The 27618-nt window shown below is 45.0% G+C and overlaps 1 protein-coding gene across 3 annotated transcripts in view; it reads left to right on the forward strand.

Annotated features, from left to right (window-relative positions):
* The window catches only part of ARHGAP20 (Rho GTPase activating protein 20), a 61917-nt gene extending 35063 nt beyond the window's left edge, over positions 1–26854 (forward strand). For all 3 annotated transcript variants that reach the window (XM_066989805.1, XM_066989806.1, XM_066989807.1), the window contains 11 exons: positions 77–118; positions 1573–1657; positions 4393–4470; positions 8661–8727; positions 10667–10849; positions 15936–16114; positions 18853–19014; positions 20332–20441; positions 21409–21598; positions 22357–22468; positions 24805–26854. In XM_066989805.1, coding sequence (XP_066845906.1) covers positions 77–118; positions 1573–1657; positions 4393–4470; positions 8661–8727; positions 10667–10849; positions 15936–16114; positions 18853–19014; positions 20332–20441; positions 21409–21598; positions 22357–22468; positions 24805–25868 — 2272 coding nt within the window. In that variant the 3' untranslated portion in view covers positions 25869–26854. The remainder of the gene's footprint in view (positions 1–76; positions 119–1572; positions 1658–4392; positions 4471–8660; positions 8728–10666; positions 10850–15935; positions 16115–18852; positions 19015–20331; positions 20442–21408; positions 21599–22356; positions 22469–24804) is intronic.
* The last annotated feature ends 764 nt before the right edge of the window (positions 26855–27618 follow it).

Here is a 27618-nt window from a genome sequence, read left to right on the forward strand (position 1 = left end):
TCACTGTGGGCTGTACAAGGGCTGTTTTGGTATGAGAATGACGTCTGATTTGTCCCTTTTTCTGTAACTCTTGCAGGTCGGCAGAACAAAAGGAAACGTGGCTCTCTTTTTTGCAAAGGTACTCTATTATTGAGTCTTTGAAGACATTGCAAAGAGTCCCAGTCATCTAGACCAGTGATCCCCGAGCTGTCATGCTATGCCATACTGATAGATAAAAGCTCTTTCAAAGAGATGTTAAGAAAAAAGTCATCCCACACCTTCTTCCTGGAGAAGACAGTATGCACCCTTCATGCAACGATCGCTGCCCGAGGAGGAGAACTCTTTTCCCCGTGACTGAACGTGGCTCAACACAAAACCAGAGCAATTTGTGATGTATTTCCTACCCTACACTTTTGTAGGAGGCACTGCCACCATCGCTCTATTTGAGCCTGGGGCTTTTTCAACACTGATGGCGTCTAATCAAGCTGAGCTCAGGAACCTCTGCTCTAAGCTATCTGCTGCTCACGACTGGCTGTGTCCTATCTGAATGGAGAGCAGTGGGGCTAACTTTGGTCTTATAAAACGTACGCCAAGCCAGAGGGTATTACAAGAGTTTTTGGTTAAATAGGACTGTCTCATTTCAGTCAGCATTTTGGACAGAATATTACTATAGGTGGTTTTGTTTTCTCTACACCTAGATCTTCTGGTTGAGATTTGTATCTTTATCTGCTTCTTTACAGTTCACAGGGTTGTTTAAATCATTTTTACTGGGGATGATTTCTAATTCACTGTTCTCCTGTTCAGTCATTTTCTATGTTCTGGACGATGGGCTGTAACTGATTTCAGTAGAAGCTGATAGTGCAGCCTAAGGCATCACAGTGATCAGTAGGTTTTGATCTTTTTGGGGGGCTTAAAAGTGTCCTGTTTCTGCTGCAGCCCATTCTTCATAGTTAGGCCTTGCTGTAGAGTCCCTCCTGTGCAACTCCTCTCTTCTGGATTTTACGTCCTTCATAAGTAATTGTCATGGTCTCAAATAGTCACTGAATTATGGTATAAATCCAAATCTAGGATGTGGATTCTCTGTTTTGGTGAATCTTCTCAGGGCTGGTGTAAAAATGAAGCATAAGATTTTTGGGCCTGACTTTGGCTCATAGGCTCTCAGGTCTTCAGAGAGCACCCAGTATGGTCTGAGCTGTGAGAACCAGGGCAGCAGGAGCCAGGCTTGTGTGGGCTTCCCAGGACACAGATTCTAGGGAACAAGTCCTCTTATTAAAGGAGAGCGATGCCATGTTGATGGACTCTTTAAAATTAAAATTGTGGGGAAGTCCACATGTAGATTTTAAGATTGGTTTCTTTGCAGCTTACTCTGATTCCCGTAATGTATCAATTTGGATACAACAGGGTGTTAGTGGGGGGCATGGTCATCATCCCTTCCAGATAATGCTGGAGGCTCTCCTTTCGTCAGAGATCTTTCTACTGTACTACATCTGGAAATGAGTTGCTTCTTGTCCAGTTACTGCTTGATCGCTCTTAAAATCTCAGTCTGATGTTTTCAGTATTAACAAATTACTTTTTTTGTGCTTGTTTTTTCAGTCGAATAAGAGAAGAGAAGGAAAAAGACTATCCTAAAAGCATTCCTCTGAAGATAATTGCAAAGGACGTTGGAACCTGTGCATATGTAAGTGCTCTCGAGCTAACCTGGGGATCTAAATTCACATCAACTATGAATGCTATTCATCTGTAAATCCTATGGATATTGGGATGAGGGGTGGACACCTTCTTTTGGGTTGCTATCTCTTTTGAGAATCTAGCCCCCTCTAGAAGACTCAGCATATGCAGCCCTGAAATGTGTGTTTCGTGTCTCTAATATATGAGTTCCTTTTTAAAGACAGCATTCCTGGTGAGAAATACTGGATCCAGCACACAAACCAAAGACTGCATGAATTAGAGCCCCGAGAAACACATCTAGAGGAACTTATGCACAAGCATTTTAAGAAATGCCAGTACAATGTTCCTTTTTTTTTCCTTTTAAAACTGATTTAAACCCACAGCTGCCTTCATTCAATTCTGCAAAGTTGCAATGTGTTGTTTTATTGTTTAGAATGATCGTAAATCAGTAAAGCTATGTATGTGAACACTCTGAAATTGCCTTAAACGTGGTTTTCATCAGCTCAGTGATGTTGGTACGTTGTAGGTGCAAAGTAAATTGGTAAAGAAAGATTATCCACAGGGTGATTTGCACCTTTTTTACTGAGCCATTTTTGACCAATTTAAAGGAAATTCTTGAAGGTAGGCAGTTCCCTAGGGATACCCTAACATTTAGTGATAATCCATCCATTCTTCTCTGCTTCTTAGGCATTTGTCCTTTCTTTCAAACTGAGTTTTTAAGATCTATATTTCATGTTCAGAAGCCTAAAGAGCATTTGCAAGAACATGAGAAGTTTTCACAGAAGTTAGACTTTGTTGGAGATCTTTGTCCAACAGTGACTCTCTGCTTAGAATCCTGTACCTGCACAGAAAGAAGCATAAAAAAGCTGCCTTTTTTTCAGAAAATCATTATTAAGGTGAATTATAATAGAATTGCTGGGTTGCTAAGAGAAATGTTAATGAGCAATAATAATCGTTGTGATAGTTCAAAGGAAGGACTGTAGATCAAGGTGTGCATGTACTCAAAGTTCATGTTGAACTTTGTTGTTTTTTGTGTGATTTTTTTTGTATGCCTTTTCTCCTTAGCTATAATTAGCTTATGTGCCAAATATGTTTTTTTCTGATCCTGATAGTCCTAGAAACGACACACTGTAGTCTAGCTATTATCGGTAATAAAGCAGTGGAGGAGCAGATGGAAACTTTGTAATGCAAATAGTTCTTATGGCACTGTGTTCCCTGTGCTACAGCAGCTGGAGATGCCCAAGAATTATTTCAGTTTTGGAGGACAGGGAATGGTGAATGCAAGGCACAAACCATTTTATCATATTCTAGCCCAGAGCAAAACTTATGCAAATATGCTGACCTACTCCTGAGAGCCAGATGTCATTGCTTTGGGCAAATGTTAAATTTTTTATGGTATGAGCGTTCAGATATGTCCTCAAGCAAGATATACAGTACTCTCACTACTTTCCTTTGATTGCCATGGCAGCTTGCTACCATCAGGGACTTCCACACAAGTACAGCTCAGATCTTTCTTAAACGCAGAATGTCAGGGGGTCGATTCACCTGAACATCCTGTGGCCAGTATAAAACTGATACAAATACGCAGAGCAGCAGGGTATAGCAAACCGTCCCGGGACTGGCAGTGAATATTTACGTCCTGGCTCTGCCACCCTCCTTTCTTTAGGCGGTTTAGGTGGTTTATTGCAAGCGGGCACGCATTTGTTCTGCCAGGGCTTTACGCTGGCCACGACCCAGCTCCAATCCAGCAGCTGTGTAGTCTCGTTAGTAGAGCCAAACTTGCGTGTGTATCAGGAGGGCTTCATAACTTATGCCTGAGGCCAGGGTAGCTGTGATGACGCCAGCAGAAGGCACGCTGAACGTGCCCTCCCCGCTTACTTTTGCCTCTGCAAGGTGATGGCGGTGGTACTGCCACATCCTGGCGGGGCTGGGGATGGAGGCGTTAATCCTGGTGTGCTTGAGATGCCCAGCCCTGCGGAGGAGCTCGACGCAGCGCGAAGGTAGGGAGCGGTGTCCCGCTGCACGGGGATAGGCCTGGCGCCAGGCAGCAGGTGCTGCAGTCTCACTCTGGGACAGCTGCCTTACAGAAAGCTGTGCTTCCTCCAACACAAAGCACAGCCCTTCGTGCTGGGCGCCGTAGCTGTTTAGAAAGAGGGGCTTTATGCCACCCCATGCTTTTCTGATCTGCCGGTCAGCAGAGTCAGGAGGATGCTAGCGAGGCGGTGTTTTTAACAGGAGGACAGATTACCAAGAGGAAGTGTTCCTGGTATTAAGCCAAAATCTAGCTTTGAGAATTCTATATAGAAGGTGGCAAAGGATATAGAGATGAACAGCCTATGTACAGTGTTTTCTTACCAGGGAGATCTTCAATAGAAAAGGAAGGAAGTGATTAACATTTGATATGAGAACCTCTTTTTTCACTTAAAAAAATCACTGAAATGTTTCTTTTTTTTTTTTTCCAAAGGCAACTTGCATACATCTTGTCCCGACTAATTGTGGCACTCTGCCTGTTTGATGGAGCTCTTGGGGAAGCAGGGAGCAAATACAGAAAGTGTACGATGAGGCAGAGGAATCAAAGCTCTGTCTCAGGCAGCTGGGTCTTTCTCTGTGGTGTAACTTACTTATGAAGCAAAATTTTAACTCTCTGTTTTTTTTCAGCAATGAATTATGCAGAGTTATTGGACTTCAGATATTCTTTGCAAATCCAAATCTTTAATACCACTTTCTCCTTTTTTCTGTTCACAGTCAAAAACCCTAACTGTAACCAATGTTGATACAGCAAATGATGTAATTCTCATGGCCCTGCAGCAGCTGGGAATTTCTGTAAGTACTTGCACCGGTTTTAATGAGTCTTTTTGTAGTCACTTTTAATAATCAAATCTCCTCTTGCACCTTTTCCAAGTTTTAGGATATTAATATTAATTAAAACCTTTATCATAGCAACTCAGTGTTGTTGAAATGAAGCAAAAGGGCCTTGTTAATATATAGACTTCCAGAGATAATCAAATGCCTTAAAAGTGTTGAATAAGACTCCCATCCCTGTAAGGAATCAGTCATACTTGAAATTGCTTTTAAATCTATTTTGCTGATGCATGAGAGGAGATGTTGAGACACAAAAACTGAGAATTTGATGCAGCTCCTTTTGCATACTTCAGTGTGAACAGAAAACCTACTGACCTGCTTGTTTGTTAGTTTCCAAATATGCAAACACTCATGGTCAGCTGTGTCCTCAGATTACAAATACAAGCGCCGCTCTCAAGTGTCCAGATCAGACACTGTAAATATCCGTGGATCTTCAGTGTCATGTGAGATACGAATGTAACCGGGTGATCGCACAGAATCTGAATGCACCCAATTTAAGCAATGGCCTGAAACTATGTGGAAAGAGGTCTTCCCAGGATACCTAAGATACCTCAGAATAGTGCTCTGAGTAGATGCAGCTATTCCCAGTAGATCCAGTAGTGTCTAAACTAGCTCCCTTTTCTCTAAACCAGAAAAGGAAGTGCCTCAGGTGTTAGCAGGAATCAGTGCCAGAGACAAGAACTCTGACTCCCTTAGTCCTTTTCTCCCATCGTTTCACAATGTGACTCTACCCAATGCTGATGGACATAGAAGCTCTTGGATGACGGGTTTTTAACTGGCCTGTCAGTCTGCTCTTTGGGTAACAAGGTATTTTTAAATGTGTCGTTCTGGATGCATATGTTCATCTCGATGCAAGGATTCTGACAAGTCTGACCCAGTGCCACTCTTGTGCTTCCCTGAGGCTTCCAGGGACCCCTAGCCAAAGTTAGAGCAGTCTCAGAATTTACCTTCCCTAGCATTCATTATCCCTAATTTATACAGGTTTTAGTACATCCAGGGGCTTATTCTTCTAGCTTGGTGTTTCCTGGGCACAGCAATTTCTATCCCATCTTTTTATGGCTCCGACATCCGATTTACACCAGGGCTGTGGCCCCAGCTCAAGATCCTATAGTCTGTCTGGTTAAGGTAGCTCTGGAGGTGATAGAGGCGAAGAGAACATGATGTGAGTTAAAATCAAGCCCATTGTCTCCCCCAGTGTGCAACCAAAATCAAGAGACTGTGCTATGTTACAACTGCAAGTCTTTATTAGGATGTTTCCTTTTTACCTGTTTTACAGGTATTGTTTTACCTTGTTGTTACAGGTATTGTTTGCACTTCCTCATTTCATGTGCAGAAAAAATCAGGAAAATGGTAGTATCAATCAGGAAATAAAATCAGGAAAATGGTAGTATCAAAAAGGAATATTTTGTTTGAGGTGAGCAGGAGGAAGAGCTGGTTCGGTTTCAGCTTTGTGTTCTTTTGTATGTAGCACAGTCAAGCCTTTCCTCCTTTCTACGTTTTTATTTAGAGCAGGGAAAAAATGAAAGCCATTTGAAAGATGTAAAATCTTGCCCACTGAATTATGTGCCCAAGTAACATAGTACATTTTTTCACTGCATCTTCACAGCATAAAGCCTTTTTCATTAGAGACAGATCACAAGATTAGCAGTAGAGGCAGACAAGCTAAATAAATTAAGCTGTAGCCTGTATATCAATCAAACACCCAGCCCCCTCCAAGGATTGCTCTAACGGCGAGGGAGCTTTTCCTTAGGCACCGTCTCAAGGGTTTTTTTTATGTCCAGAGAGAACCACTTGAAAGGAGCTCTATGACTTTTCGATGGCAATTATAAAAACTACATTTCACATGTTGGGTGATTAATGGGGCTGTTACTTTTGCTGAGTTCACTCTGTTTTAATGCGTCAGGGTTTTTCCCTCTGTGGTTTCTCTGGTAAAATGACAACTAGTTCTTGCAAAATGGCATCGAGCCTCTCTTCCAAATGGTCAAGAGGAGCAGAAAGAAGGGCCTTGGGTTTCCCAGCTCCGTACTTGCGTATTCTCCATACAATCCACTTGCTGATTTTTCTGGGACCGCCACATTTATACTGACAAATGGCCTCACAAAGCCCATAAAGGACAACATTTGCAGCTGGGAGATGAGCACTCTGCCTCCTGAAACTGCACTGCCTAGCTCTTCCCCTTCGCCTGCCTCCCCTTCACAGCCACTAACCCTTCCATATATACATTTAAAGGGAAAAGTAAATACCTTTTCTTGTGCTCCTCAGCTGTATTTATTTGCTCCTGGCGGCTTGCCCTGAGGCTCCAGAGATGTCTCTAAAGCCTATTTATTTTCCTTTTGCCTCCTGCTAGCTAACTTAACAGCAGTGCTAATACGGCCCAGAAAGTGCTGTCAGTCAGAGAGCGAACTGCAAAGGCTTTATTTTAGAGGGCATATCGGCATTACACCAGGTGCGTGCACCAAGCAGAGCCTCAAGAGCTTTGGGGACACTGGGTAAAGGGCCAGACAATGCAAGATAGTAGGCAAATCTGTTTAAAAGGAGGTAGGGTTTAATTTTAGGGCTAAATAAATGCCAGCACTAGGTATTTATCACCTTCTGTAGCCAGAAAAATGTAGACTTCAATTACCCTGATTTAGCAGTGTTACTGAAAAGGGATTTAAGGTGTAAGAGATCACTTTTCATGTGTGTATTTATCCGCATGCTGTTACTCTTTGTCCTGAGAGAGGTTTATATTAAATGTCATTCTTTCTATCTCTATTGCCTCATTGTCATATCTGAAATAATGCGCCATTCTCCTCCTTCAGTTAAACTGTAACATTGTCTTGTATATTTGTGCTAAAGGCAGTATTTAGAATTTGCTTTCAAATCAGCAGTTTTTCAGGGCTTTTCCCAAAGTTGCTCACATTCTCTGATCCTCTGGAAATTGTCTCCTTTGATGTAGGATTGATTTATCCTCTCCGCAGTGAATTTTAAAAGAGGGTTCAACAGCCTTAAAGCACCACCCAACACTCTCAAGTCCTTGAACACAAAACATATGCATCAAAGGGCCAGCAAGGCTGTTTTGGGACAGCATTGAGTTACAGGAATCCCTTGGATGCCATCCTTGCCTTGGCCCCTGTGGTAGGTGCTTGACTGCAGGTGAAAGGGCTCCTGCCCTGTCCCATCCTCCCACGTGCAGCATGGGATGCTCTTCACTGCTGAGGCTGAGCTCGTCCTGCTTGCAGGGGACGTAGAGAAGCGGGGACAGTGGTGGAGCTGAGGTCTCAGGTGAGAGGCTGGTGGCACCTGTGTGCCAGGACACATCCCAAAGGATGTGATTGCCCTGATCCTGAGGATAGAGCTGAAGGGTCATCTTAGCTCACACGAGCGGCCCACTGTACTCCACATAGAATCACAGGATCATTAAGGCTGGAAAAGACCTCCAAGATCATCTGGTCCAACCATCCCCCTACCACCAATGTCACCCACTAAACCATGTCCCTAAGCACCGCGTCCAACCTCTCCTTGAACACCCCCAGGGACGGTGACTCCACCACCTCCCTGGGCAACGCGTCCCATTGCCTGACTGCTCTTTCTGAGAAGAAATGTCTCCTCATTTCCAACCTAAACGCTGTGCTCTGCAACAGGCCTCCACCTTGTCCTGCTTATCCGTAACCCCGCGGGGCCATCAGAGCTGTCTCTCCCCCGGGCTGGAGGTTGCCTCATCTCCAGCCTCCTGGGAGCAGGGAAGCACGTGGACGGGGACTGACTCACCGACAGCATGGCTTACACCTTGGTTAGGCCTCAAAAGCAATCCTGAGTCCTGGCAGGCTGCGACCTCAACCCCTCTGCATCCAGGAGCAGTGCCAAGAACTGGGGCAGATCACCCCCCATTTCCTACCAAGAGATAACCCCCTTAGAAAGCTGCGCAGTGTTTCCAGAAAGGATGGGTTCTGGCCACTCTCACAGCTCAGAGATGGACCAGGGCTGCTCAAACTGCATTGCAAGTGACAGAATTCAGAAACTTGGATGGTGGCAAATTTGGGCGCCATGAATGTAAGCAGGGCTCTGTTGATGCCAGCGGCAGGGTGCAGGGTAGGTATTGTGTTGTGAGAAACCTCACACAAAGCTATTCGTAATGGCTGAGAAACTTATTCTTAATTTTGGTTTCATAGGGCTCTGAAAAAGACTACAAGCTGTGGGTGATTTCAGGAAGAGAAGATGCTCCATACCCTCTCATTGGTAAGCTGTTGGCATGATTTTATTTTTCAACATTCACTCATTAGTCTTTAGTGCTGAAGGAAGCAAGAAACGCAGAGAATACTGACGTGTAGCTTCCTCTTTATTTTTTCCCCCGTTTTTCCTCTTACTTCCCCATCATGCAAGTTTGCCTGTTTGGGGAGCTAGTCAGATGCTGATCTTTTGTTTTGAAGAGCAGTTGTGTCTGGTTGTGTCATATCCACTGGAAAAAGTTCATTTATTCCTGCACCGTTTTTGCTGTTTTCAGCTGCGTGAGCCTCAGTCTTTGTACAGATCCAGCCTCTCCGCTCCCCCTCCTCCTTCCTTGGAGCTGGTCCAGCTCTACCGTATTTCTTCCTCCATTTCCATAGCATTGTTTACTCTGCCCCCCTTCTCAGCACAACTCGGCAGAGTTTTGAGAAACATTCCCTACTTCCACAACTCAAGAAGCACTTTCCAGTCCTGTATTTCTCTTCCTGGCTGACAGCTCCCCTCTGACTAGGAGCAAACTGTTGGTTGTTCGCTTTCTCAAATGCTTTTGAAAACATTCCCTCGCCAGGAATCAACTCAAAGCTGAGAAGTGGTGGGATGGGGGGATTTAATTTTGGCTCGTGGTTCACGGAGAATAAATCCCTTCCCATTATTAAGAACCCTTCCCCATAGAAGCCCGCATTACTTGTGCTATGTAAGAGTTCACAGACGATTAGAACGAGAGAAATATGTGGATTTTCTGTTTTCCTCCTGCAAATCTAACTCCGGTAAATCTTAGCATTCCTTCTCAAAGCAGCCTCAACTACAATTGCTTTGCTGGAGTCGGACAACATTAATATTTATAAAATGTCTAACCTGTGCACCTTATAGACACTGCAAGCTGTTTTGTCTTTGAAACGTACCAGACTTTGACTTTTAGACCGTTATGTGTAGCTTAGTCAGATAAAATCACAGCTGTGATTATAAATGTAGAACCAGAGAGGTCAGAGATGGGGAAGACCTTTTTAACTGTCTGACCCTCTTTCCCTGAAAATTCAATGTACGGTCTGTGGAAAAGAAGGACCTGACAGTAAACTGATGCTGCTCCTGATATTTACACAAAGGTTAATCAAATGAGGCCGGCTTTTAGCATAGGAGCACATCAGAAGCAGCATTCAACTGTGCTTCAGTTTCACTCTAATGTCAAATATTGTTTCTTCCACTAACAGCATTCAAGTCCAAGTGCAAGCTAACAAAAACTTCCTAGCTTCAGATTTAATACATTTCAACTGGCACGTCTTTGGACGAGTCCAAAAAAAACTATCTTTCTGGTGGCATTTTTGAAAGCTCCCCCCGAAATGAATTGCCTCTGTGTAGTCCCTGAAGATGCTGGGTAGTGCAGCCCGCAGCTCATCTGCATCAGCCCCGTGATTAACGCTTCCTTCCTGTCCCAGCCTCAGACAGGAACCGCGATTGTGTCTCTTTTGGCTGCGCCGAAGGTGGTTGCACTTACCACGGAGAGGCAGGGGAGATCACTTTCACACTGGACTTCTTTGGTTTTGCGTGCTCAGCAAAAATCTGACAGGCGACTGCTCCCAAAATCGCATTTCTTGCCAGAAGCGTGTGAGAAGCGAGTACCTAAACTTGGAGCAGCGCGAGTAAAGCAGTAGAAAGAATGAATGCTGATTGCAGAAATAGCCACTTGTGTTTTTCTGACGGGCTTTTATATGATACAGCTGTAATAGATCTGATTCTCCTTTTACATCTGTGTAGCTACACTGAACGCAGTAACTCCATATCAGCCAGTGTATGATTTGTGCCAGTGTAAATATGCAGAAAAGCGTCAGTTCTGAGGTTACCAAGAAATTGCTGCTGGCCAGCTTGCAAAATCTGCCTTCCCTCTGAGATAGATGGGAGTTTTGCAAGTCTCCGGCCAATCCGACCCAGACGATGACAAGTTCTCTTTGCACAGGCCACGAATATCCCTTTGGAATTAAGATCAGCCACATCCGCGACGCGATGCCCCACGGGTCGAAGCACTGTGCCTGCCCCCGGCAGCTTCAGGGATCCTTCCTGACGGAGCAGCTGCCCCAGGAGCTGCAGTGCCAGTTCGTGCTGAAGCCCAGCCGCCTGGCCGAGTGCCCGCCGCTGCACGGTACGTCGCCCCGCTCGCCAGCCTCCTTCCTCCAGAGCCTGCCCACGTCCTGGCTCTGCTGCGGGAAGCCAACGCGCTGGGACAGGGGGTGGGAAGTGAAGAGGAGCGGGCAGATGTTCGCTCCAGCTGCACGGGGATTTTGCGGTGTAGTTCTCCTTGATTTGAGCGTGCTGTTGCATGTGTGCCGTTTTTTTGTTAAGGTACATTTTGACAAACTGCCTGTCAAGGGGTTGCTCTAAAACCAGCAAAAGAAAGACAAGATCTCTCCCCTGCATTTTTTTTGGAAGTCTGTTAGCAGAGCTTCTCCCTGCAGCCCTCGCTGTGCTCTACAGCAAGGCAGGGTGGTTTTGTGGTTCACAGTCAAGGCTTCGCTTTGGCACAGAATTCCCATACAACACTTGGCAACATCTTTTATCTGACCAAGGTGCTAAACAAGTACCCACCTCCGTCAGCAGGATCCCTCACATGGCACAGCCTGGGCATGAATTTGGGCATGAATCTGGGTTTGAGAACCTAGATGAAGTGAGTGAATACAACCTCTTTATTTCATTTCTCTCATCGAAATGAAGATAGTAATATTTTTTCCTTCCTTTGGCCTTGATCCTGCAAAAATATGAGCACCTGCTCTCTGTTTTGCGCTCTGTTGTCAATGACACAGTGACTGCTCACTGCTTGTGAGTAAAACATGAGCTCTCCATCTTATAAAAAAAGATGGAGAGCAACTTTTTGCTCGGGCAGTCAACAACAAGACAAGGGGGAATGGTTTTAAACTAAAAGAGGGGAGATTTAGTTTAGGTATAAGGAGGAAATTCTTCCCTCAGAGGGTGATGAGGCCCTGGCACAGGCTGCCCAGAGAAGCTGTGGATGCCCCATCCCTGGAGGTGCTCAAGGCCAGGCTGGATGGGGCTTTGGGCAGCCTGGTCTGGTGGGAGGTGTCCCTGCCCGTGGCAGGGGGTTGGAATTAGATCTTTAAGGTCCCTTCCAACCCAAACCTTTCTGTGATTCTGTGATTCTATGAAAACAAGTGAGTAGATCTTGACAGGACTGGGGCATTAGACTACAAATGCTGTATGATAAAGATGCATCCCACAATGTGTATTTATTGTGCTTAACATACTATCACACTAAGTGTAGTTAGGAGCTTTGCCCTAGCTCACCATTAATGACTGTATACTAATAAAAAGCACACTTCATTATCCTATGCAAGTCCCAATAGCCAAGATCTCCCACAACGTATGAGTAGAATCCATTTGTAATGTTTTTAGAAATTAAATATAGCAAGTTTATATCAGTGCCTATTACAAATTATTCTGGAAATTGATTGCATTTTATATAAATTAATTTCCTTTCCACGCTCCTTCATCCCCCCCCCCCCCCCGGTAATTTGTATCATATATTACTTCACGGCATATTTCAAGAATGAGGCAATCTAGCGAAGGGGTGTAATTAGGTTTACAGGCCCCGCTTGGCAGCTGACATTGACTGGCAAGAGAAAATAGGAATGCAAATCAGCCCCGTAAAGCCCCAGCGCAGATGTGTTGTCAGCAGCGCGGTGCGAGCCGCGGGAGGGGAGGCCGGGCTGGCGCTGGGGCAGCAGGCGCCCGGGGCAGGCTGCGAGTCGTGCCCAGGGATGGGATACACAGGAGGAGGAGAGGCTTTTTCTGCTTTCATCCTTGGCTGGCAGAACCTTTCCGAGTGATGCGTAGGTCTGGCTGCTTGCAGACCAGATTATCGTGCTGCTCGGTGTGCTCTTCCCGCCTCCTCCTCGCCTGTTTTGGTTTTGGAAAATGGAAAGTGGTACCTGTGTGCAAGCCAAGGCTGTGATCTGGTTTGGGGCTTGTCTTCTGATCAGAGAGCCAGGAGCTGCGGTGTTGTCGGGGACCACTAGGCACAACACCACGTGCAGGGCAACTCACAGGGAGAAGGGTCTGGGAGCCCACGCTTTGCTGCCCACGTGCCGTGTAACCCTCCCTCCATCCCTTCCTCCGTCCTTCCCTCAAAAGAAATCTGTCCCAGACTGGGACAAGAGGCCTTACCTCCTCCTCAAGAAGGGATTGCTATTCTGGGATTTACCTGAGCGCTGAGATTATTCTGTTTATTTTTCCTTAAAATGCAATAAAATCAGCAACTTGGAAACCGAATTCGAGCAGCACCTCCAGCAAGGCTCTCAGCTGACACCTGCAGCCATCTCACTGTAACCCTCATGCAGACACGACACGTGCCCTTGGAAAGCTCAGAGGTGTGAGATTTTTAACCAAATGTCACCTGGCCAAGGGTGACATTTACCCTGTGGTGGTGGTACCGCTGGGCTGGACGCCCGGCCCTGGGGGCAGCAGGGGGAAGCCGCCCGGTTGTACCAACGTGCCCCACGTTAGGCGGCTGTGTCTGATGAACATATGTCTAAAAATATTGTAAATATTGATTTGCCTGAAGTTTAACTTGAAAGAACTGGCTGCTGTCGGTGGCTCATCTGTCGTCCAGATTATTATTTAATCATCTGTGAAAGAGAAAGCAAAATGTAAGCAAGTTGGTCTCAATACGGGAAGGAGGTCTCTGAAAACTGTTTGAAAGGGATTTGGTCAGAATGGCTGCTAGGTTTTTAACTAGGTCTGAGGCTTTACTGGGAAGTTTCTGGTTAGTCTACGGGAAGAGGAAATGGCACTTGGGTAGCTGAGCCACTACCAATGAATGGACTAAATTCCCTGCATATAAAATATGCGTAGAATTGATCCCTAGGCAGACGGCTGCTGTTGTGAGCTCTGAGCAAGATCTGCAACCAAAGTAGTGTTGCTTTATTCTGATTCTGGGCTTAGAATTTTCCCCCATAACAAGGCCTGGGGTGCAGTGCTGGTGTTTCCCTGTGGAAGTTGTGCATCTGTCTTGGCTGAGAGGAGGCTGGGCACCCAATGCAACTTTGCACAGATTCAAGAGAAGAAAGTTCTCGTCCTCCCTTTCTCACCTGCTCTTTACCCTGACACTTCTGAGTCCCCTTCGAAACAGGGATAGGAAACACGTGAGTTCTGTTACTGGTGAGTGTTGATTTTGTGCGAGGTGGCATTTCACTGCTGTGCATTAGTTGTTGGTTTCTGTCCTGGTATGGTGAAGAACACCACTCAAGATTTTCCTCCTGCCTCAGGAGAGCTGCATTTAAGCACAATTTCCATTTGGTCGCCTTGTCCATTTGGGCTTTGGCTTTCTGGAGTGGAGCAAACAGTGAGAGACTTAAGAAAAGTTCTTTGTTTTAAGGTCTTCATTTTAAGACCCCTTTTTCTTTTTCATTTCTGCTATTCCTGTGTCTCCAAAATAGGACCTCTCCTTAATTTTTACTCCTGCCAGATATACAGGGCTACCAGAAAAAAAAAGAAAAAAAACCACCAAAATGTATTTGTGACTGGGTGACTAGAACTGCAAGAGAGGCAAACCACAGTCACATGCTCATGTCCTGCTCATCTGAAAGAAAAAACGTTGTTTTGAAAGTTTTTCTTAGTTATGTTCTCCCAAAACATGATGTGTCAAGTAAAGCCTTAGACATTGCCAAGCTCATATTTCATGAAGCTTTGGACTGCTTAAAATGTATATCCTCGTTATTTTTTATGAAAAGAATTTTTCATCGGGCTTTAGCATTCATATGCTCACATTTTGAGTAAAACTGCAACTTTTCATCCTGTAAACCTCTAATGAAAAGACTTCCACCCATTCCCGAAGGGAGCATGATCTTCCAGAATGGAATGATGTATAACAGAAAATCACTGTTGGGGCTAAAAAATGCATGTAACGAAGAACAGGAGAAAAAAAATGTGGTATGATACTGCGATCCATGCTTCTGCAAGCCTTGCTTCTACCCTCTGCCCTCCACAACAGCAGAAAGCTGAATGTTTGACCAGGTGAAAGAACCAGCTGATAGAAAGGTGCATAAGGTAGGTGAGCTACTAAATCAAAGCTGAGTGGCTTTGAAGACTTCAGAAACGGAAAAGTATGTTGGAGTAAGTTTTTCCCAGTTAGCACTTCCATCATAAATGGCGTCAACTCACCTTTAACAGTAGCCCATGCTTTTCAGAAGCATTTAACTCGCTGATGTTGAGAGAGGTCATGTTAAAAAACTCTTTGTGTCTTAACATCAGTATTTCCTTCTTCATGCACTGTGAACAAGGGCTTCAATTAGCGGTGCTCTTTAGCCATCTAATGAAATACATTAAAATAAATGAAGACAAATGGAGCCCATCAGTCAGTGTGCTGGCAGCATGCTGAAATGCCATCTGGAAAGCGTCGATCAAAGGGCAGGCACCATCCCTGCGTCGTGGTCAGTAAGGACACGCTAGTTCTGCGGAGAGGAGAGCAAAGGTGGCGGCTTCTCCTAGCCTGACAACGTCTCACCCAGTCAGTGAGGGGGAATGGGCTAAAGTTGCGCCGGGGAGGTTTAGGTTGGATGTTAGGAAGAACTTCTTTACTGAAAGGGTTGTTAGGCATTGGAATGGGCTGCCCAGGGAAGTGGTTGGGTCACCATCCCTGGAGGTCTTTAAAAGACGTTTAGATGTAGCCCTTAGTGATATGGTTTAGTGTAGGACTTGTTAGCGTTAGGTCAGAGGTTGGACTGGGTGATCTTGGAGGTCTCTTCCAACCTAGATGATTCTGTGATTCTCTGGCGTTACTTGTGGAGAGAGTGGAGCTAGGATGCCTCCGGACGGTCAGCCAAGGTGAGGGCAGTGGTGTTTGTTTACCCATTTTTTCCAGAGAAGGTCTGTGGTTCGCACCTGTGGGTAGGAAACGAGTCACTGGGCACAGGCCAGCTCCATGGGAAGCCGCTGGGCTGAGGTTCACCATCCTGCACTGAGGGGTAGGCGCTGGTGCTGTGCTCTAGCCGTGCAGTGCAGGTCTTGGTGAGCCTCTCAAGACTGTGGGTAGGGCAGCGCAGTCTCCACACACACACGCAGGTATGCACGTGGTGGATTAGGCTGAGCCGGGTGCCAAGGAGTTGGTTTGGTTCGTGTCATTTTTTCCTTTGAAACCATAGTAGCCACCGCAAAACAAATACTGGAATTAGAATTGAAATGCATTTCTTCTAATAAACACCTCTCTCTTTTCCCAGACTTAAGCCAGAAGTCGTTTAAAAGGAAAAGATCTATCATAAACTGGGCTTTTTGGCGTGGCCCAGGCACTCACTTGGACAATGTGCCCCTCTCCTCAACATCTGCTGCTCCTGGGAAGCTCTTTGGCCTCTTGCTAACAGCCATCTGTGAGGATGACAACCTGCCCAAACCTCTCTTGGTGAGTCCCAGGCTCAGGGCTGGCTCTTACAGTGGTGGAATTTCTTTGAGAACGTGGGGATGCGGTGTAAACGGGACACTGAAACTACTCGAGCAGAGCAAACAGAAGGAAGCCTCATTTATGCTTCCCAGCAAGAACTCTGGTTTTTAACATATGCTGTGATCAGGCCTGGTCGGTACCAGACAGCCTGAGAAGCGTGTGGTGGGTCGACTGCTCCGGGCTGTTGCTTCCTTACAGCCCATGCTGTACGGCTGGCTCCCTGATCCTCATCTACACGGTGTAAATACACACCACGTTCATGCACACTTCTTAAACCACTCCCAAGGTCTCAGCAAAACCCCCGACTCCAGTCAGGTTGTGCCTGCTGTCCAGTGCAGGCAGACCATGCTTGCGTAGAAATGCCTCCTGTCCTTAAGCAGACAATTTCAGAGCCTTTCTTGGAGGCATCCCAGCACTCTGGGTCCTCACTTTTGATCTGGCATTGCCACTGCAAAAATGGTTGGGATGGCTGGAGGCCTCAGGAACACCTCAGCATCTGTTCACCCTGTGTCAAGCAAGTGCTCGTGCTGTGGGTGCTCAAAACTCCCTCCCCTCCCAGTCCAGGGACATCAGAAACGTCCTAGAGCCCATCCTAGGCACAATTAAGATAGATGTGTGGCATTTTTTGGTCGGGAGGGTGTCCTGAGGACTGCCCTGTTATTAATGCACCAATTGAAACGTTTGTGGAGGGGGAGGGAAGAGCGCCCACCATGATCCCTGCAGGATTGGGCCCTTCCTCTTAGCAGACTGCCTTCCAGCTGGCACAACTCGCCAGAACCCCACTGAAATCAGTGGGGTTACATCAGTTTACAGTAACAGATGGTTTGTCTCCAAAGCTTGTGCTTGATGTGCTGCTTTAGCATTGCCTGAATAGTGAATCATACCAGGACTTTTGGGTCTTGTAATAGTGTTGGTTTTTAGTTCCCTTTGAGGGGGAATTGTACATTTTTATCAGTTAGGTTATTTAAGTAAGCCTGCCAGAGATGGACTCTGTAAGAATTTGGTCTCTCTTTTTCCCCATCTAAGAGAGGAGCCAGTGCTGCATTTTGGAAATTTTTCCAAAACATAAATATTCAGAGATTCATATCTAAGTTACATCTAACATATCTAAGCTACTAAGTATAGCATCGGAGCTTGGTAGACTTTGTGGTTTGAATCTTAAAACACCGTGTTTATGCCCAAAATATAACTCGCTTTTGATTTCTCATGCGTCTCTGGAGAATGGAAAACTGCATCTGAGGTACTGTGTGGGATACACCTGCAAGAGAAGGGAAACATCAGGGATGAATGCTGCAGGCATGTTTGATAGCCCTGCTGCAAAGCTCTACGCTCGCTTTTCACAGCTGAAGGGCTCTCTTTTAGGCACTGCTACACCGAATTGTCTTACACCAGTAGCTTCATTCATGTAATTCTTTTGGATTTACTATTGTAAGGGTTCCTTCCCTGTTTTATTTTGTGGGTGTTTTATTCAAAATATATTTTAAAGGTGTTTGTTCAGGCACTGGAGCTCAGTCTGTTTTGACAGCAGTAAGTCCCTGCAAGGAAAATGGAAATGCTGCCACGAGTCCTGCTGCCACGAAAGGTGCTGCTCTGACGTGTCTGCGCAGCCGCGAGTGGCTTTCCACTTCCGCAGAGTGAGAGGAAGCATTAAGAAAGTAAAGATTAGGAAAATAGTTTTCCTGAGGGATATCTGCATTGCTGTGTGTCAGGAAGACTGACCTTACAGCCCAGACTCTGAAAGAAACCACACGCTGCTGCTTGGCCGTTACTGTTAGAGTAACTTGGTTTAATGATGACAGGTTCTCCCCCACCATCCCTTCTGATAAGTTGGCCCTCAGACCACCGTGTGCCTGCACATAATTCAGAGACTGTCTACGTGCATTTCCCCTCAAAAGAGACAAACATGACAAATCCCACATTGCTCAGAACGCGGCTGCGGAGAAGTGTCTGAGAGGCACCCCAAACCAGGCTGCAGAGAATTAAACAGCTGGGGAAAACTGTGTCATCCTGTCTTGGGAGAGGTCTTTGATTTGAGCATTTCTGCTCATTTTCCTCTTTTATTTAGCAGAAGAAATCAGGCCCTCGTGTTATTTTAGAAGCTGGGCAGAAATCTGCTTGTTTCCTCTGAGCTGCTTGCGGGGTGCAATGCCACTCACAAGAAGCAGAAGGGAGTAAAATCCAGCTCTGATGTGGAAGTGCAGATGGATATTAAAAAAGGAAGCACTTTCCAGCTTGGATAACATCTCCTTTTTTCAGACCTCAGTCTGATAAGTTGCAGCAGAAGTCTTCCTCTCTGGTCGGTGCTAATATCAAACACACTGATGAGTGGGGAGGATTTTATGTCTTCCTGCAAAGGGCGCTGCAGAAGGCACACGGTAGCCTTTTCCCATACCACAGTGTTTATTTATTTCAGTGGCTTGGCTAAAACTTGTACAGATCCTGGAAGAGATTGTGCATGAGGTTCGTGCTCTGCAGTGGTGGCACCGTGTTTTTGAAGGGACATTTTCCAAAATCAGTTCCCTGGACCATAGGTTTGCTGTGCAGTTTGGTGTGGCCTGGAGGGAGCCTTGAGTTGTGTTTAACTTTTTGAGGACTCAGAGGTTCTTGCCTGTGACAAAAGTGGTAAAACCACACTTCAGTGGTAGTGGACAATAAAATGTGTTTCTGACAAAGCCCCTCTGCCTTTTGATTTTGTTTAGGACATGCTTTCCCTCCTTTACCAAGAAGGTCCTTCCACTGAGGGTATTTTCAGACGCTCTGGAAGTGCAAAAACCTGCAAAGAGCTCAAGGAGAAGCTTGATTCAGGCGCTGAAGTGGACTTAGCCTGTGAATCCATATTTGTGACAGCATCTTTGTTTAAGGTACGTGAAGAACGTTCCTTTCTCCCTTGTCGGGTGAGAGCAGCACAGATCTTGGGCACAAACAAGTCGGGCTTTTCACCAGGGACAAGCCCAGAGGGGAGTTGATAGTCTGAATTAAGAATGGGCTGGCACATTAACGTGAGGGTCACCAAAGGAAGCTACCGCTGGATTAGGATGGGGAAGAGGACTGGTCAGCTTGTTTTGCTGCCAGCTTTCCTGAGGTCTCAGTTACATCCTGGTCCTGCAACTCTCTTAATCTCTCCTTAAATCAATGGAAATACTAGAAAGGCGAATTTGCAGACCTGTTTCTTTATTCATCAGTAATATCTTACACCACAGACCCTTGCAAACATATGGTGTTGCCTGAAATACTGGGGTTATTTTTCCCATGGATTATCTTTTCTTACACACTTGTATGTTAACAGCAATGTTGCTTGTGCAAAAAGCATCGCACACCTTCAGCAGAACAGCAGCCACAAGGAGCGTATTTCTCTTCATATTTTATTACAGTACATCTGTTTATGTATAGCATTTAGCTTAAAAGAAATTGTAATAGCCATTCTCCAGCAAGCATTGCTTTGGGGGAATAGTTTTACCACAGAAAACCATTCTTGCTGCCACATGAGAGGTTTTCATGGGTGAGACTTACACTGTTACGTGTCTGCTGGTGGTTTTAGGGCACACCTATAAGAGCATGGGGGCAGTCACCACATAAGAGCAAATGTGTTATTCATGTGCACCATAGCGTCTCTTACCCTAACGTGTTTGGGAAGCTAGGATTTGGGCTTCTTCCCAAGCTTCAACAGTTTGCCTGCCAGTAGTTGAGGTATTTGGAGACAGGAGCAGGAAGACTGTCCCGGACTGGTACAAATACTCCATATCAAAAAGGACAAGGCAGGCAGAGATGCCTTGGAGTTCTTGTGGTCTGGTGGGGTTGAAGGTTGTCATCTGAGGAGGATAAACAGGGGCTACAGATGGACTCAAGTGATAAGTAAAGGCAGACAAACAGTATCAAAATAACTGGTCCCAGCGCAGGTGGGTTTTTTTAGTTCAACAACAGCAGATGAAACATCCATCCCAGTACCTCTATTTTGATAGGAAAGGGTGAGGACAAGTCAGGAAAATTTTCACTTCTAGCATAATCCAAAGAACGTCTTTATCTCAGATGATTTTCTGATGTTTTTTTTGTGGATCAAGACGCTTGTCAGCTAGTGCTGTCCTACTGATACATCTTCTTGTATCTGCATAGATTATTCCTGTTTCCTCCCACACTCCAGAATAGCTGCTCACGTTTTCTTCTTCTTTTCTCTGGATAAGGATTTTCTTCGCAACATCCCAGGCAGCATTTTGTCATCCCAGCTCTGTGATAAGTGGGTCTCTGTGATGGATCAAGGAAATAACGAAGAGAAGATAAAAAGCATCCAAAGGTAGAGTTACTTATATTCTCTGTATTCTCTTCCTGTAAAATTATATCCCAGAATGCAGAATCCCAAACATTCAATTTACAACCTGCAATTAAAAAACCACAACTTTAAATAGATGCTAAAAATATCTTTGCATATAATGGAGCATTTAAACATACATTTATATTTAAGGGAGAGCCTGTATGGGGCAAATTTATGACTCTTTTGTCACACTTTTCTGCCTTTTGTGAATGCCAGTAAATAAATGAAATATCTTTTTATGAAAAAAATATTTATAATATTTATAAATATGCTGTCCAAGATCTGGATTTCTGCCTGGTACCAAAGCCAGAGTCATCCACAGGGAACCTGTGCATGCTGGGTGACAGAGCAGCTGAAATCAGTTCCTCATATTTCCCCCTCATTCATCTCAAATTTTAGTGACCATTTTGAAGCCAAGATGGAATTGTAAATAAAACACTGGAGCATAGTGAGAAGGGAATCCTACACACTGGAAGGTGATATAAAACAGAAAGTGGGCAAAGTTTCTGTCATGGGAAGCAGAGCTTTGTACACTAGCTGACCTCGTGCGTACTTCTGTACGTGTATACATGCCTATGGCAACTCGATGGCAGGTAGTGACAATGGATAGTTCACATTGAATAGTGAACTGTCAGGCAACTTTGGTGAAACACAGTTTCATGTCATACATTGCATGTGGTTCATTAGTCTGACAGACTGTAATTCTAATTATCTGTTAGAGTATTTCGTGGCATCCCAGGAAACTGTTTAGAGATGTGCTATAATGAGGGCAAGCAGCTGAGCAAGAACGCCCCCTCAACACACTACCTGCTTCAATTAGTGGACCATCTTACCCTGTTCCTGTATTTTCATTGTCTTGACTTGTGTGTATCTATGGAAAATGTTATCTTCAAAGCTTTGGTATTTTCCAGTCACTAATTTGAAGACTTACATTTGTATATGCTTTCAGGTTAATAGAGCAGCTCCCCAGAGCTAACGTTGTTCTCTTACGTTACATCTTCGGCGTACTACATGGTATAGAAATGCGATCTGAAGAGAACCAGATGAACGCATTTAATCTAGCTATCTGCATTGCACCTAGCCTGCTCTGGCCTCCTGTTTCCTCCACTCCTGATATGGAAAGTGAATTCACAAAAAAGGTGGGAGACTGCAGTGTACTAAACAAAAATAACCACAAATGTGAAAATAGTTAGTACCTCTTCAGATCCCTGTCCTTTTATCAGGGCTACAGAAACATTCATAGATTCATTCTCATAATCTGCCTGGGAGAAGGGGAGAGAGATCAAAAAGAGATACCCAGTGCATTAACAGAGGACTTCTGTCACCCTAAAGATCTCCCAGTGTTGTAGCCTTGAACAGGACATAGCAAAAATGGCAAATCTGTATGCAAGGACAGGAGTATTTGGACCCTATTCCAGGGTAGAGAGGGACATGGGTGGGGGAGAGGATTGCAAAAGGTAGCAGGGAAGGAGACAGTGGGGAATGAATGTCATCTGCCTTTACTGAAGAAGATGGAGTTTGATGTTATGTGGGAAACATTTGGTAAAAACAACTCTAGAGACAGGGCATAACAGGAAAGATGGGATGACGCCTCAGGAGATGCTACCTTGCTCTCCCTGGCTCCCACTGTTCGCCCCGTGGAGCCACATCCCTTCGTGCCCTGGCTCAGTGTGCCGGGAGAGCTCACGGGGATAGCTCATGGCAAGAGTCCCAGGCTGGCCCACCATGGGGAGGTCTGCTGCAAGTCGTCTGGGGTAAGCCTCTGCATTGAGACTGCTTTACAGAGGGCACTTCATGGATGGCTGTTGCTTGTGTTCTTCCTCTGCACGGTGTGTTTGCCCTGAATGTGATAATTCAAGAAGTGACAGGACGTCTCTCTGCCATTGCTTTGTTGCAGATTTCTAGTCTGGTGCAGTTCCTCACTGAGAATTGCTGCAGGATTTTTGGAGAGGAGATTAACTCCCTCTTCGGAGAAATACTGATGACATGCAAGAGAGAAAATGGCTCAGGTAATGCAGATGATGTTTTGATCCTATCAGCTAAACACAGCCAGACAGAAAATCGACTCACATGTCTTTCCCAGATACTGCTGTTGTCTCTGTCACCTTACCCAAAGTTTTGGTGATAGTCAGTGATTTCAGCTTACCACAGAGCTAGAGCACCTCTAAGTGCTGTCCCAAATAATCCCTTGTTCCTATTCCAGTCATCTGAGCTACTATGTTTAAAAAATGGGGGGTGTTAGCAAGAAAGGAAGAAAAGATGTAAAGAAGGAAGAAAGGAAGAAAGGAGGGAAGGAAGAAAGGAAGGAAGGACGAAAGAAATCTGGAGAAGGTTTCATCTCAAATATATAATTTGTGTCCCAGCATGTCTTCTCAGAATATCAGAAAGCCAATGACCAACAATGGTTATAATACAGTTGTCACATCGTTATATAAGTGCTGAAAGCATTATTTATTATCAAGAGAGAGAGATTCTCCAGATTTTTAATGGGACAGGCAGATTTTGCTCCTAGCACAGAAAAGTCATGGAACTGGGGACTGAAAATGTCCAACAGAGTAGTTGACTGGTATGCAGCATGTTCCAGAATATCATTAATATTCTTTTCTCTAGCACTGTGATAGCATTGATTTTGACTGGAAGTTCAGGTCTCCCCTTAATATATTTCTAAAGCTGCATTTCTACTTCTTCTTTTAATGCGTTTCTACTCCCTAAGAGCAGAAGAACGTGGAATCGGGCTGAACAGCCAGGTTGCGTTCCAGTAATCAATGGAGTACCCCAGGGGTCAATACTGGGTCCAGCCTGGTTTAACATCTTCATTAGTGATCTGGACAATAGGGTAGAGTGCACCTTTAGTAAATTTGTGGATGACATGAAACTGAGGGGAGTGGCTGACTCACCAGAGGGCCTTGCTGCCATCCAGAGGGACCTTGACAGGCTGGAGAGGTGGGCTTACAAGAACCTTGTGAAGTTCAACAAGGAGAAGCGTGGAGTCCTGCACCTGGAGAGGAACAACCCCAGGCACCAGTATGTGCTGGGGGCCACCGAGCTGGAAAGCAGCTCTGCAGAAAAGGCTTTGGGGGTCCTGATGGACACCAAGCTGAACATGAGCCAGCAGTGTGCCCTTGCTGCTAAGAAGGCTAATGGTATTCTTGGCTGCGTCGGGCAAAATATCACCAGCAGGTCAAGGGAGGTGATCTTTCCCTTCTCAGCACTGGTGAGGCCACGCCAGCAGTGCTGGGTCCAGTTCTGGGCTCCCCAGTACCAGAGGGACCTGGGCATACTGGAGAGAGCCCAAGGCAGGGCCACCAGGATGATGAAGGCACTGGAGCATCTCTGCTGTGAGGAGAGGCTGGGAGAGCTGGGGCTGCTCAGCCTGGAGAAGAGGAGGCTCAGGGGGATCTCATCCGTGTCCCTCAATCCCTGAAGGGAGGGTGCAGAGAGGCCGGAGCCAGGCTCTGCTCAGTGACCCCCAGAGAGGCTGTGGGGTCTCCTCCTTGGGGATCTCCAAAAGCCGCCTGGAGGTGGTCCTGGGCAGCCTGCTCTGGGTGTCCCTGCTTGGGCAGGGGTTGAAGCAGATTGCCAGCTGACCTCTGACAGTCCCTCCAACCTCAGTCATTCTGTAATTCTCTGATCTTGCTGTGCTGGGACTGAAAGCTCAGACCCATGGTGGGTTATGGCAGCTGAGCAAGTTTTCAGGCAGGCATTGAGGTACGGTAACTGCCCATGCGTGAGCTCTGCTGCAGTGTGAGATAAGTCCGCTTAGCGTAGCCCTGAGCAAAAGAGATTTAATGTAACACCAATTACCGCATATATGGAGCAGGGTGCATGTGTGCGCAGCTCAGTTGAAATGAGGTGACTGTTTAAACAGAGACTGGAACTTTTTTCATAGTGTTGCTCTTAAAAATGTAATTTCTGGAAGACCGTAGAAGCATGAAGTATGCCCTGTTTTCTTCATCTTTCTAGAAGAGGGAAAGAAAGGTTAAATGATGTTTTCACTAACAAAAAGAAACATCGAATAAATTGCTGATTTAATACTCTGTATATAAATTAATGTTCACAGCTGGATTATTTACTGCTGAAGTACTCAAAAAAAAAAAAAGAAGAGACTTCACCCCTATTTGTCCTGTTATCCTGCGTTTCTTGACTGAACTGCTACTTAGCACTCATTCAGTTTTTCCTTTCCAAATTTAGACAGTATTTATTTCTGAAATTACTGACGTTTCTCTTTGAAGAGACTTTAAATGACAAATGCTCCTAAAAGTAAAAGCAAAAAAAAAAAAATGCAGCTGCCTGTCCGCAGGGTGGTTTGGTCACTGCCATGCTAACGCTTGGTTTATCCTTGCAGATGTGGCTTCCCTCCATCTGAACGACTCTTCCTACGACAGCCTGGAAAATGAGGCGAACGATGAGGCCGACTCCTCTTCCAGCGACTGGATTAAGAACCGAGATCAGGATAACAGGAGCAGGGAGTCTGTCTTCACCCTGAGCGACGGCGATTCGGAGCAGACAGAGGTGGATGAAATCCAAAGTAAAACCAAATCGAAACAGTTGACGATTTCTGTTGATGTACACCGTAAGTTTTCCTCGCAAGAAAACTCAGAGAAGGAGTCTCTCTGCTCCAGTGCATTGGGCTTCTCTTCAGCAGCTACCTCAGGTGTCCTCAAAGCCTTGAGGAGACACAGGCGCTCCTCAGAGCCTGCGATCGGCCTCCTTGCCCCCAGCTTCACCCACAGTGGCAACAGTCATGAGAAGGCAGCGCGCAAAGCCAGCTGTGACGTTGTCCTGTCTCACGAAGATGAAGACTATCTCCGTCAGCTTCGGTCATTGCAGATGGAAGGGCAAAAGCTTATCAATCAGAGCCTGATTATAGGGATTAACATTGGTAAAAGTGACAACACAAACCAAAATGTTGAAAAGAAAGACTTGTCCCATTGCCTCCTGCCTCCAACGCCAGAGGGATTAAATATTTGCTCAGGATTTAGCTCTTCTAGCCTGTCTTCTCCTGGGACATCTCCGTCTGTGTCGTCAATGAGCTCCCTGGACAGTGCTTTCTCTCAGTTTTCAGACCAATCTGTGTTTACCCCAACCGAAACCTCCTCCCCTTTTGATATCAGCACTTTTCAGTCAGTAAAGAAACACGAAGAGACTGCCGCTGACGTGGCTGATGACTATTTGGTCACACCCACCAGGGTGCCACCATCTCCACAACCTACCAAGGCGCTGGCTGAGGGGGGCTTGGTGGAGCCCAACAGCAGGCCAGCACTCCTGAAACCTACTGAAGGAGTCGACGGCTATTTGATTAAGCCTGACATTCAGCCATTACCTCTGAAAGTCGCAGGAAAAGAGAGACTTCATGATCCAAGATCAAAGAGGAGGTCTAGGAGAGCATTACAGCAATCCAAAGTTTGAAGAGACTGACCAAAGCTTTTTTGCGGAGGAATCTTAACGCTTAAAATAAACACCATAAAGAAAATGCCTTTGGTGTTAGTGTGTGTTCATTTTAAGTTTAATATACAGGCTGTTCAAATTTAATTGAGCAGTCCCTGAATTCGTGGGTTTTCTTTTTCTAGGAAACTGTTAATGTTCCCACATAAAGCTTTGCAAGAATATTGTAAGAATAATAAAAATTGCTAAAAGCAAGCAAACAGAAACCTCCTGAAAAATCTGATAAGGTCCCAGGAACTAAGAGGAGGGACCTGTTCTGTGAGCCTCTCGAGGCAGCAGGGTTCCTGCTGGGACTCTCCCCTTGACCACTTGTGTGTTGAGCCTTGCGGATGTGGGTCCTGGTCCTTTGTGGTTTTGATGTAGCGTGCAAAGTCAGCGTAGAATCCATAACTGTGGTATTATACTACTGTTCTGAAACCGATAGGTATTACCTTCACTGTCCTCCAAGGAATAAGTGTATTGTTTTCTGTACGTTTCTGAGGTATGTTCAATAGGTGTAGTTATTTCTTTCACACTGCGAAAGAAAGAAAAAAAAAATAAGCTCAAAAATATGTAAAGATAAATGCTGAAGCTTGTAACTAACACCTCCCAACTCTGTGTGTTTCATTTATTGTGCTTTGTTGGCTGTTCTGTTCATGTTTAAGTTGTGAATAGTTTAACATTGCTGTAAATGGCATTATATATTATTGCAAGCAGAACACATGTAATTTTATTATGCAGCATCTAAAACATCATATAATATATTAAAAGTAATGCATTATCTAAATGCTTTGAGTTTGTATAATATATCCTGATAAATTTTGCTATTATATATGTTCTGAAAAAATGTGTATTTTTGTACTTGCAAAAACTGCTGCTAATTTTATGAGTTCTGTTTTGTTGTTACAGCACTGGTACTGATGTGTATGCATTCAATGCTATATATTAAATATTATTTGTTATGTCATAAATTCAGTTTATATTCTTTGTAATGTTTTTTAGGTGTTTTTTATAGTTCTACAAGCTATCGCTGAAGCAGAAGTCCCAGTGATGCCACTGTAAATCTTGCCTGGGGAAGGACTGCAACATTTTTCCTCCCCTTTGGGTGGCATCATTCATACCATATGTATCATCAATGCTGTTAACTTTTGTAAATTTTGGTAATTTTCAAACAAGAATTCCTACCCTTTTGATTTTCACCTGGAGACTGGGTAGTGTTTTCAGCTAAGGGGATGATGCGAACAACATTGAGGTGCAGAGAGAGATTTTCAGGTAACGGCTATTAGGGTGGGGAGCAAGTAAGAGAGGGGAGCAAGATTTATTCTTTAACATCAGCAGGATTATCGAGAAGGCAAGAGGGAATAGCAGTGCTAAACTAAGCATCTGTGCATGTGTGCATGCATACAGTGCATCTGAAATTGCATAAATTCATTAATTAGCTTTCCGTTTTCATCCCCCACTCCAGTTAATTCTGGCCAATGGTGGAGTTTCAGATCCTGTTCTGTTCAACCACACTCCGGTAAAGGTGCTTATGCTCCTAAATTGTTCAGTATTTCTGAAAAAAAATACAAACGTTGTCCAGTGCTCTAAGCTATTTCCAAGTATTATCAGTGTAAAAAGATTTCTAGCTCTGTATCAGACAGAATGGATTATCTCCAACAGATTCAGGGTGGGAGTTAACTTGAAAATACAGAATCAGAGACTTACTATTTTGGGCTCTAATCCTGCAAATGAT

Source organism: Anser cygnoides, chromosome 1 (assembly GCF_040182565.1).
Source record: "Anser cygnoides isolate HZ-2024a breed goose chromosome 1, Taihu_goose_T2T_genome, whole genome shotgun sequence".
NCBI lineage: Eukaryota > Metazoa > Chordata > Aves > Anseriformes > Anatidae > Anser > Anser cygnoides.